Source organism: Myotis davidii, unplaced genomic scaffold, assembly GCF_000327345.1.
Source record: "Myotis davidii unplaced genomic scaffold, ASM32734v1 scaffold488, whole genome shotgun sequence".
Lineage (NCBI taxonomy): Eukaryota > Metazoa > Chordata > Mammalia > Chiroptera > Vespertilionidae > Myotis > Myotis davidii.
This window is the reverse complement of record NW_006300365.1, coordinates 1,419,997-1,431,837: the sequence shown is the minus strand read 5'-3', so window position 1 is coordinate 1,431,837 and position 11,841 is coordinate 1,419,997. Positions and strand designations below refer to the sequence as shown.

The 11,841-nt window shown below is 40.7% G+C and overlaps 1 protein-coding gene across 1 annotated transcript in view; it reads right to left on the bottom strand.

The window, feature by feature from the left end:
* Window positions 1–5,462: 5,462 nt before the first annotated feature.
* The window catches only part of DIAPH3 (diaphanous related formin 3), a 522,899-nt gene continuing 516,520 nt past the window's right edge, over window positions 5,463–11,841 (bottom strand). Inside the window, exon 27 of the mRNA XM_015572462.1 lies at window positions 5,463–6,661. Within this exon, the coding sequence (XP_015427948.1) occupies window positions 6,396–6,661 (266 nt within the window). The 3' untranslated portion in view covers window positions 5,463–6,395. The remainder of the gene's footprint in view (window positions 6,662–11,841) is intronic.

The following is an 11,841-nucleotide window of genomic DNA, read 5'->3' as shown; positions in this document are numbered from 1 at the left end:
TCTACTCAATTTGGGCTTTGTTCATTGTTTTTTTTTTTTTTTTTTTTTTTTTTTTTTTTTGTTCCTTTAGGTGTAAGATTAGACAGGTTGAGATTTTTCTTCTTTCTCAAGGAAGGTCTGTATTACTATAAATTTCCCTCTTAGGATGGCTTTCACTGTGTCCAATAAATTTTGGGTTGCTGTGTTTTCATTTTCATTTTTCTCAAGGTGTCTTTTGATTTCATCCTTGATCTCACTGTTATCCCACTCATTGTTTAGTAGCATGTTATTAGCCTTCATATGTTCATGTGTTTTTGTATTTTTCAGTTTTCTTGTAATGGATTTCTAGCTTCATACCATTGTGATTGGAGAAGATGCTTGATATCAGTATTTTTAAAGTTATTAAGAGTTGTTTTGTGGCCTAACATGTGATCTATTCTGGAAAGTGTTCCATGAGCACTTGAAAAAAATGTATATTCTTCTGCTTTGGGGTAAAATGTTCTAAAAATACCAATTAAACCCACCTGATCTAATTCTTATTTAAGGCTGCTGTATCCCCTTTTGATTTTTTGTCCAGATGATCTATCCACTGATGTCAGTGGAGTGTTAAAGTCCCCTACTATGACTTTTACTGTCCATTTCTCCTTTGTGTCCATCAATAATTGATTTATGTATTTAAGTGCTCCTTCACTGGGTGGGTAAATGTTTACAAGCATAATTTCTATTTGGATTGATCCTTTTATCATTATAAAATGTCTTTGTCTCTTGTTATAACCTTTGTTTTAAAGTATGTTTAACCTGATAGAAGGATTGCTACCCCAGCATTTTTTGGGGGGTCATTTCTATTTGCATGAAACATCTTTTTTTTATCCTTTACTTTCAGTCTGTGTGTCTTGATCTGAAATGGTTTTCTTGTAGGTAGAATTTGTATGGGTCTTGTGTTCTATTTAGCTACCCTAGTCTTTTGGTTGGAGCACTTAATTTATTTACATTTAAGGTAATTGATAGGTATGTAGTTATTGCCATTTTATTATTCCTATTTTTTAATTTTCTTCCTCTCAATGAAGTCCCTTTAACATGTCTTAGAATACTGGTTTTATGATGATGAATTCCTTTAGGTATTTCTTGCCTGGAAAATTCTTTTTATCTCTCCTTCAATTCTACAGGATAGCCTTGTGGGGGAGAACAATCTTGGTCATAGGGCCTTGCTTTTTATCACCTGAATATGTCTTGCCAATCTCTTCTGGACTGCAAAGTTTCTGTTGAGAAATGAGTTGACAGTTATGGCAGCTCCCTTATAGGTAATTAATTGCTTTCCTCTTGCTACCTTTAAGAATCTTTGGCCGAAACTGGTTTGGCTCAGTGGATAGAGCGTCGACCTGCGGACTGAGGGGTCCCGGGTTCGATTCTGGTCAAGGGCATGTACCTGGGTTGCGGGCACATCCCCAGTGGGGGTTGTGCAGGAGGCAGCTGATTGATGTTTCTCTCTCATCGATGTTTCTAACTCTCTATCTCTCTCCCTTCCTCTCTGTAAAAAATCAATAAAATATATTTTTTTAAAAAAAGAATCTCTCTTTGTCTTTAACCTTTGGCAATTAATAACCTTAATTATGGTGTGTATGGGTGCAGACTTCTTTGGCTTTATCTTGTTTGGGACTCTCTGTACTTCCTGGACTTGTAAGTCTATTTTTTTTCACCAGGTAGGGGAAGTTTTTCGCCATTATTTTTTCAAATAGGTTTTCAATCCCTTGTTTTCTTCTTCTCCTTCTTGTACTACCATAATATAAATGTTCTTATGTTTGATGTTCTCTTCATTTTCTTTTTTAGTCCTTTTGCTGTTCAAATTGGGTATTTACCACTATCTTGCCTCCCAGATTGCCAGTTTGATTCTCTGCTTCATCTAATCTGTTATTGATTCCCTGTGATATATTCTTAATTTGTTATTATATTTTTCATTTCTGACAGGTTCTTTTTCATGCTTTCTATCTCTATTGAAGTTCTCTATTTTTCTCCTAAGTTCATTGTACATTTTATAACCAGTGTTTTGAACTCTGTATCTGGTAAAATACTTGTCTCCACTTCGTCTAGTTCATTTTTTCAGATTTTTGTTTCTATTTTTTCATTTGGGACATGTTTATCTTCTCATTTTGGATTACTCCCTGTGATTGCTTCTATGTATTAGGTAGATTATTTATGCCTTCCAGTCTTGGCAGAGTGGCCTTATGTAGAAATTGTCCTGTGGGGCTCAGTGGTATAGTCTTCATGGTCACCTGAGCCAGGTGTTCTCCTGTTGTAGTTGAGCCTTGACTGCTGTTGGCATTACAGTGGATGGGATTACCATCAGGCTGTAAGGACTGGCTGTGACTACAGCCAATAAGTTGTTGTGTGGGACTCATTCCAAGGAGTGGGATTGCTTTAACAAGGCTCTAGAGCCTGCCAAGTCTGCCCTTGGGTGTGTTGTTTGTGGCGCTAGTTGGGTGTTGCTCTGGTGTGGTCTGAAGCTGACCACTGGCTGTGCTGCTTCTGGTGCTTCTTAGGAGGGCTCCTTTGCAGGCCATGCTCAGCTGCTGCATTGCCTGGCCCAAGACCACCTTGTAGCAGCTACTAAGTGATTGTCTTTGGCTGCCACCTGTACTGGACCTAGGAGGCACCTAGAAAAGGCTATGCTGCAAACCTAGGCTGGCTACACTAGTCACAGGCTTGGGACCACTTAGATTCTCAACCTTCTGGTCCTTTAAATACAGTTCCTCATGTGACCCAACCATAAAATTATTTTCGTTGCTACTTCATAACTGTAATGTTGCTACTGTTATGAATCATAATGTAAATATCTGATATGCAGGATGATCTTAGGCGACCCCTGTGAAAGGGTTGTTCGACCGCCAAAGGGGTCGCGACCTACAGGTTGAGAACCACTGACTTAGAAGGTGGTACAAAGCATGCTAAGGCTGGCCACTGCTTGTTTGGGATTTGTGGATCTTTGAGACATTTAGGAAAGTCTGCAGCATCACCAGAGGCAGGCCACATGTGTGGAGAATTCCCTGGGAGAAGTCTGGGCTAGGTGGGTAAGTTGGGTGGGGTAGGGTCTCAGGATCACCATCGTGGGCAGACAGTGTTAATGGTGTGTTCAGATTTGGTGCCTACCTGTGCCTGCCAGCTGCACAAGGGGAGCCAGAGGAACTGTGGTGTCTGCCAGCGGTTCCATCCTGGTGAGTTGACCCAAACCCTGACCTCCAACCCTCACCCTGAAGCTAGACAATTTAGTTCCTGCCAGTATGTCCCTGGTGCTTTTCAAGATGCAGCCCCTGCACTGGAGCTGAGTGTCTGTGCTTGTGAGTGAGTCTGTGCTTGGGCCCTTTAAGCCCTGCAGTGCCTAGGGCTCTCATAGCACACTGTCTTGCTTAGACACAATCCCAGCTGGTTTTTATAGCCAGAGGTTATAGGGACTCTTCTTCCTAGCGCTGGTGCCCCAGTCTGGGGAGCCCGGTTTGAGGTTGGGACCTCTTGTTCCTTAGATGGAACCTCCACCTGATTCTTTTTTTAAAAAATATTTATTTATTTATTTATTTACAGAGAGGAAGGGAGAGGGATAGTTAGGAACACCGATGAGAGAGAAACATTGATCAGCTAGCTCCTGCACACCCCCTACTGGGGATGTGCCGGCAACCAAGGTATATGCCCTTGGCCGGAACCCAACCTGGGACCCTTCAGTTCGCCGGCCGATGCTCTATCCACTGAGCCAAACCAGTTAGGGCTCCACCTGATTCTTAATCATCACACTGAGGGTGTGGGACCAGCCTAATTATTGACTCCATCCCTCCTATCAGTCTCCGTATGACTTCTTAATATTCTTAGTAATAGGAATTCTGTTCGGCTAGTGTTCAGGTGGCCTGCAATGATTGTTCTGTAATTTTGATGCAGTTGTGAGAAGAGGTGAGTTCAGCGTTTATCTACTTGGGCATCTGCAGCAGGACTCTCTGCTTCCCTTATTTTAAAAATTACACTGATTGGGAAAACTTGTTAGCTGCAGGTCTTTGCTCTTGGACAACTCAGTGATCACTTACTTGTCTCTGTGTTTTTGCTACATTCTCTACACTGGCCTGAAGGAAAGAGGAGAGGAATCTATTTGGGGTTTGTCACCAGCCCAGACAGAACATCCTCATCAAGGGCACTGAGCTCTGTCAGGTGGTTTCGGGTGGGCCTTTTAACTGCTCATTCAATTGAACACACTGCTCAGAAATGTAAAATTGTACCGCACTACCCACCCTCCAGTTAAAGGTCATTAGTATAGTTTTCATTTCCAGTTGGCTAAAGGAATATTGCGAATTTTAAAACCCTAATTCTAGCCCTAGCTGGTGTTGCTCAGTGGATGGAATGTTGGCCACGGACTGAAGGGTCCCGGGTTCGATTGCAGTCGGGAGTATGTACCTCAGTTGCAGGCTCGCTCCCCGGCCCCTCTCCCCCTCCCTTTCATTCTAAAAATCAATGGAAAATGTCCTTGTTAATCATCAGTTAACAAAAACACACAAACAAAAAATACACCCTAATTCTATTCATCTTGCCCCTTGTTGAACAGACAGCGATCAAGAAAATAACAAAGTGATTGGCTTCTTGGTTGGCACCTCTGTCAACTCTTGAGTTTTCATCTTCACAGCTACGGTCTTCCTATCAGGCCTACTCAGAACAGGCTCCTGTCAGGGAGCCCGGGAGAGGGGATGTGGGCCACTGCAGTCGCTGTGCTAGCCTCAGGCTCCGGCAGACAGATGCTCCAGAAGCTGACTGCTGGATCTGGTGACGCCCTCTCTGTCCTCAGGAGTTTGTGTCATTTTTACTTCCCTTTATTCTCCCGGCTGCTTCTCTCTGTTGGTTGATCCTTAGCTCCAAGTTTTCAGAGTGTTTACCTGCCGCCTGGTGTATCCAAACTACCTGGCTGAATTTCAGTTGTGTTTCTGAAAAGCCCAAGTCTTTGCAAAATCAAGTTAAGAACCTATAATTAGAATTCTTCCATTTAACTTCTCTCCTTCCTGTTAGGGTTCTTGTCTGCTTAAATGTGTAAATATCCTTCACTTTTTTGATTTTTAGGATTTGTGTTCAGGAAAATAGGAATTGCATTGAAGGGCAAATTGCACATTTCAGCAATACACACAAGAACAATTTATTGCCACACTGGCTACGGATAACACTCTGTTCCCCAATGTCTATAAACAGGGCCTGGTTCATAGTTCTAATTAATTAACTTTATTAAGTTGGAGCTGAAAGGAGGTGGCAACTTAAACAAGGAAATAAAAAGCAGTGGACCTCGCAGACTAGTTCCATATAACTGCTTTTTAACTGTAGGTAAAAGAGCAGTCACTTACTTATTGCAGGTAATAAAGTAAAATAGATGCTTAGAGAGACTGCATAGCACAGTCTATTTCCAGCTCAGCCACAGAATATGCTAACTACAAAAAAGAAAAGACGATTTCTCTCATTTAGTGCAAGTACAAGTTTATTTTCTTTGATATGGAATTATCAACGTTAATTTGATGCCCCAAGTGAAGTACATGTGTAACATTTGCATAAGAAAACTTTAGCTGAAACATTTTTTTAGATCTTTGTTAAAGTTATTGATTGTCAGATCAAACATACTGCAATTTCAAGTTTTTTTTTTCACAGAAATAGAGACATTTCTTACTTGGGAAGTTTCAAAATGGAAATTCTATCCCAGAGTCATAATTATGGGGGAGAGGTGTGGGACAGGGAGGGGGTGGGGTGTGCTAAGAGTTTCAGCAGCATTGTAATACCATATATGTCCAGCTTCATACAAAAGCTTATGCATTTTACAGAGTGCATACATTCCTATTACATCATTTTTGGAAATGTGCTCAATGGTCTTATAGTTTCCTACAGGTCTAATTAACATGAATTCAATGATGGTAAGGAACCTACCAATCATTTCCTCATAGCTCTGTTATCTTCAGTTTTATATTTTTGATACTATGCTAATAGCAGGCAGATCCCAATTCGGGAGAATCTGGACCTATATGAACAACACATAGGTAGCAAGACTTGAGGTTGAAGATTTGAGGGTCGTTAATGTTGAAAATAATAAAGTAGAAATTACAATTGACTTAGAAAGATGGTATTCTCTTAAGGATACATTGCTGAACGCGTGGCCACCCACTGTCTCAAAAACACTGTATAACCTAACCACCAAATGCAGAAAACGTTAAAGCTCGTTACAATCCCAAATGAGCTACCACCTCAAGTACATAGGAAAAGCATTGCAGTCATGTATTTAGTTTTATTTTTCTAATAGATATCATAATTTAAAATTATATAAAGTAACTTACATAGAAAGCAATTTTTTCAAGTGTTATAGCTCAGAGCGTGGCTTTATATTTGGCTTACTCATTTTATTTTTTTGCCGGTTTAATTTATAAAGCTCGTAATCTTGCCAGCAGGGCTTCAACTTCAGGAAGGGATTCATTTTTAGAAACCGAGCCAAGAAGTTCCATTTCCCTTTTTCTGCTGCTTTCTACATGGCAGGCGTCCTTCTCAGCTGCCTGGACCCTCCCTGTGGATGTGTGAGTGTGAGTGCCTCGGTTATAATTAAGCTCCGCGGCGACTGGAGTCCTTGTTGAGTTGCAATTGATATTGTAGCGCAGACACGACCCTTCTGTCAACTGCACTTTCTGATTTTCTACAAGAAGGAAGAAACATCAAATTTATCACTGTGATGAGCTAGGACTGTGCAGATCATGAAATTTTTAAAATAATTATTCTCAATAAATAGGTCCTCTTAAATTAAAAATCAACAGATTTAAAATAAACATGCAGAGGTTATAAACTGAAATAAAAATAGACAATAGTTTCATTAGTACTTATGTTATTTCCTTCTTTTATGCCTGACATGCCTGTCACTCGGTTATCATCAAAGCTTGGTTCTGTATTTCATCCAGGTCTCTGCTCAAATGCCATCTAAACAGAGGACTTCTCTGACCGTCCATCTAAAATGACACTTACTCTTTGCATCACAGTATCTCCTCATCCCCTCATCTTTCCCTGCATAGAACTCATAGCCACTGGACACAGCCTTTACTTGTTATGGCTGTGTCTTCATTAGAATGTGAGCCCCGAGATAAAAGGAACATTGTTTTAAATATGCTGCAACTTTGGTGGCTGAAATGGCCCTGGAGCAAAGTAGGTGTTCAATAAACATACTTTGGGCAAAGAAATGATTTCCACACTCTCTGACCCAAGATAAGCATTAGCTTGAATAATAATTTTTTTGAACAAAACAGAAAAGTTTCTATTGGAATTTCAAAAGTCAATGATTTTCCCTAAAAGAAACAATGAACTTGACAGGCAAATTATTAAAACATGCTAGCAAAAACAGAATTAGGTTATAATTTAATTGTCAAATATATACACACATACACATACTGACAGGTACACATACACACATATTTTCCTTTATTGGTAAGTGACAGTGATGCTGACTTATTAAGGCTCTAAGGAGAGAGGTGCAATAGCTAATGACTAAATGGCTCTGGCTGATTAACTTTCCCAAAGAATACCGGATTTCCTTTTAATTAACTGACTCTCACATTGCACAACCATAGGAATGATCGCTTTCACAGACCTCAAACTATGAATTAACAGACACCCTCAATATCCATGTAACCTTGAATGGGGCTTGAAATGGCTTGAAGTGACGTGACATTTAAAGTTTTTGGTTATTCGCTGAGAGATGTTCCATTATCCCAATAGTAATGACTTTGGAGCACAAGCAGTCACTCATGACAGTGTGTTTTATGTGAGTGCTGAAAGTTCCAACCGAGAACAGCTTGTGCATTAAAAGGTGGCTGCTGAAGATATTTACTGCACTGTCATTTCCTGACCAGGGGCTTTCCAGTGATGGATGAGTATTTTACACACTTTCTTGGACATTCTCAACAAATTTTAGAAGTATGATCACCTTTTAGCTGTTGGAAGAAAATAAATATACTTTTCCTATCACCTTCTCTATCAGGTGGGTAATTGTTACTCAAAAATCAAAATCTACTAGAGCAGTGATTTTCTCTTAGAGCAGTTTGTGCTCTATAGTTTCTGAGATACATATTGCATTTGCAGTAAAGGGCACAGTGCACATGGTATTCCTACAGTTCCCGCGACCACACACATTTATTTTCTAGCAGCCATCCTTCTGTCCTAAAATGTGTTTGAAAACTGCATTTGTCGCTGAGTGCAAATATTTAGTCAGCTTACTACTCCTTCACCTGATGTTCCTGTCTTTTCTTGTCATTTGATTTCTTGTAAATGACTTTATCATGATGATATCTGCAACAAAGTAGTTTATTCTGCTACTGGGCAACTCCAGTCGAATATCTGATGGCAGTGAAGAGATTGGGCTAAAATATAGGTCCATTATATATGTACTAGAGGCCCGGTGCATAACATTCATGCACTGGGGGTGGGGGGGTAGTTCCTCAGCCTGGCCTGTGCCCTCTAGGACCTAAGCTGGTAGGCAGACATCCCCTGAGGGTGTCCTTAGCTCTGCAGTGGAGGTGGGAGAGGCTCCCGCCACCGCCGCTGCGCTCCCCAGCTGTAAGCCCGGCTTCTGGCTGAGCAGGGCTCCCCCTGTGGGAGCACACTGACCACCAGGGGGCAGCTTTGTCCCCTGGTGGTCAGCTCGTGTCATAGCAACCGGTTGTTCCAACTGGAACTCATATTAGCCTGTTATTATATAGGATACATATATACATATATTGTTCTGTACCTTCTATGGCTATCATGCATCATGCCCAATTCCACATGAGGCAAAGTGAGAAGAAAATGGGATTTTAAGGTCAATCTGGGTTGAAATCTAAGGTCTACAACGTGGCTTTCACAGGTTATTTAATCTCTTTTGGATTTCAGGTTTCTATTAATTAGCCTCACAGAGTACTGATGAGAATTAAAGGAAATACTGTGGGTGACACCTAATTTAAGACACTTGTCTTTCCTTCCTCCTTCCCAACCTCTCCAAGGGAGGCGTCTACCACCCAACACTCGGGACTTTTTCAGATGCTCTGACCTCCCTGACTTTCTGGTGACCATGACAGTCAGGGCTGAAACACCATTTTATTAATAGCTTGTACTTATACATATACAGCACCTTCATTTATAAAGCAGTTCTTGCACTTCAAACATTACCAGCCTCATTTTGTAGATTGAGAGATAAAAGCAGAAGGAGGTTAAGTCATCGCTTAGACTTAGTTACCAAGTAAATCAGCGGCAGGAGCCAAATGCTGTCTCTAGAGATACTAAGGCTGTCTTAAAGAAATCTGAAAAGCTTTTTTTCCCCAAGGAATAGTGCTAAGTAATTTAAGGCTAAGTTTCATAATAACGATGTCCTGTACTTAATTCTTCAAAATGGTTTCTCGACGCTTGATCTTAGCCCAAAGGCTGAGAGGTGATTTTCAAAATGCTTTCTTACACATCTAATTCTCCCAATAACTCTGAAGAGCAGATAGTGTACCTATGTAAACTACCATAGCACACAGTGCTTTCTTTTGCTGGCATCACTAAATTCATGACTATAAACTTCAAGTACAACCATCATCCCATGACAATTGCCCACTCCATGCACGCCTCCCTTCTCCTAGACAACTATTTCACATCTTCTCTCTTTTCAAACAGCCAGCATGATCTCCTTCACTCTTATTTAACTCATTCATAGAAGCAATCAGGAGAGAACCCCCACAAGCTCTCCTTGCCCCCCACACTTACTGTCTCCACATTGAATGCACACACACGCCTTCCCTCCTGTTAGGATCTGCTCTCCTACCTGAGGACAGCCCCTCAAGGTGGCACCACATCCTACTACTGCTTGTCTATTCAAGGGCATGCCTCTGACTGCTGTGTCCTCACTACCACTTCATAAAGGTTTCCTTCTTCATGTGCCCATTTTCTTCAGTATACAAGTATGTTGTGATAGCCCTAACCTTTCGGAAAAAAAATTCTTTGACTCCACATCCTGCTCTACTACCTCAAAAATCAGACTTGTTGACTCTGCACAGCAAAACCCCTCAGAATCGCCCTTACTTGCTGTCTCAGCTCCTCTCTTCCCATTTTTCTCTTGAACTCACTCCAATGATGCTTTTGACCTTCTGCTCTTCTGAAACAGCTCCTAACAAGGTCACTAATAAACTGCGAGGTGCTAAAAACAAGGATTGTATATATCCACTTGGATATTTTGGTCTTCCTTTACTTGACCTTTGCCAGATTTAAGGATGAAATGCCCCAGCAGAGTCTGGGTTTCCTTTTCGAGTTTGTTCTTTGAACTTCTTCTAAGGCTAAGATGGATAACAATGGGCGGGCCAATGCAGGCAAGAGCATTTCTGCCCTTTTGAGAAAACTCCACAATAGCTGTGAGCATGCTTTAGGGACAAAATGATAAGAGAAAAACCAAGCTGGTATTTAACTCCTCTGTGGTTTCAGGTGGAGAATCTTTCATGAGCAGCAACAGACAGGGCAAGATAAAAAGAGGCTATTCCTGAGACTGCTGAAGAAAATAAAAAGAACGTACACAGGGCTTTGTTAACAATGAGCTTACAGCTCTGTGAGAAATTTCTCCAGCCCTCACATTTCTCTCTCAGCATCCCACAGCTTCTATCCAGTCCCCAGTCATGGGAGATCCAAAAGGTAGAACAGAGGGAGTGGAGTTTTACACTGCAAAGTAGATAAATGAAGTTGGGTTGGAGGACTCTTCCATCTCTGCACCTAGAGAAAATGTTCACCATTAGAGGAAGTCCCCAAATGGAAGTTCACTGTTATACAAAAATGTTATGGTAACACTGGTTCATGGCCAGGTGTCTCTTGCTACTATTATTATTTTAAAAGCCTCCTGTTGGTGACTTCATCTGGGCTGAACCAGAGATCCAAATTCCATGTACTTACTGCAATGAAAACATGCACTTAATTTCTAGAAGGCTCAGTTCAAACCTTCAGTAGATGCCACAACCCTGTACATTGGCGCAAACTCCATACAGATGTTCAGAGGCATGAAATAAATTGTAATTTCAGGCCAGTGGGCTTGTCCTTTTCATAAAGAATTTGATAGTTGCATACAAAATGGCATACCTTGGACACATGAACTCTTTCAATCAAAGACAGGACTGGGGTATCAAGAAAAAGAGAAGCATTTTCTATTTCCCATCAACTCAAATCCTTATCAATACAGTTTTTAAAATGGAAATGAAAAATACTGAGGCAAACTAGAATGACTATAACTCTCCAAAGAGAAAAAGTCTGTGCTATTAGTTTATGAATTGAATCCAAGGCTGCTATCTCCCCCTCTAAGATGTTATACTTGATGTCTGGAGGGAAGTATGGTCTAGGACCACTGCCAGTATCCAGGGTCACTGGTGATCGGCACCAGTTCAGTAAGGGAATCCAATCCACATATCTTGTATTTACGCTTCTGTAGAAACAAACAGGGTGAGAATATATGCTCTTTTCCTTTAACACAGGACAACTCACTTATTTCTATCTATTTTGTCCTATGATTCTTACTATAAGAACTGAATCTGGAGTCCCACCACAGCCTTTTTTTTTTTCTGAAAGTGAATAAAAAGTTGAAAATTGTTGAAAAGTTGAATGGCTCTTAAACACAGAGACTCTCACTAGACTTAAACGTAAAAGCCTTAACCTACATCAATGTTGGATCCCACATGGCCTTTTGGATGACAAAAAAAGCTAAAAAAAAAAAAACGCCAAAAAACCCAGAAACAAAAACTGCACCATCCTAACATTTCCATTATTTCTTGAGTAACACAAAAGACAGAGAAAACCAGGAAAATTGCTGACAAAAGAAGTAAATATAAATATATCCAAAAT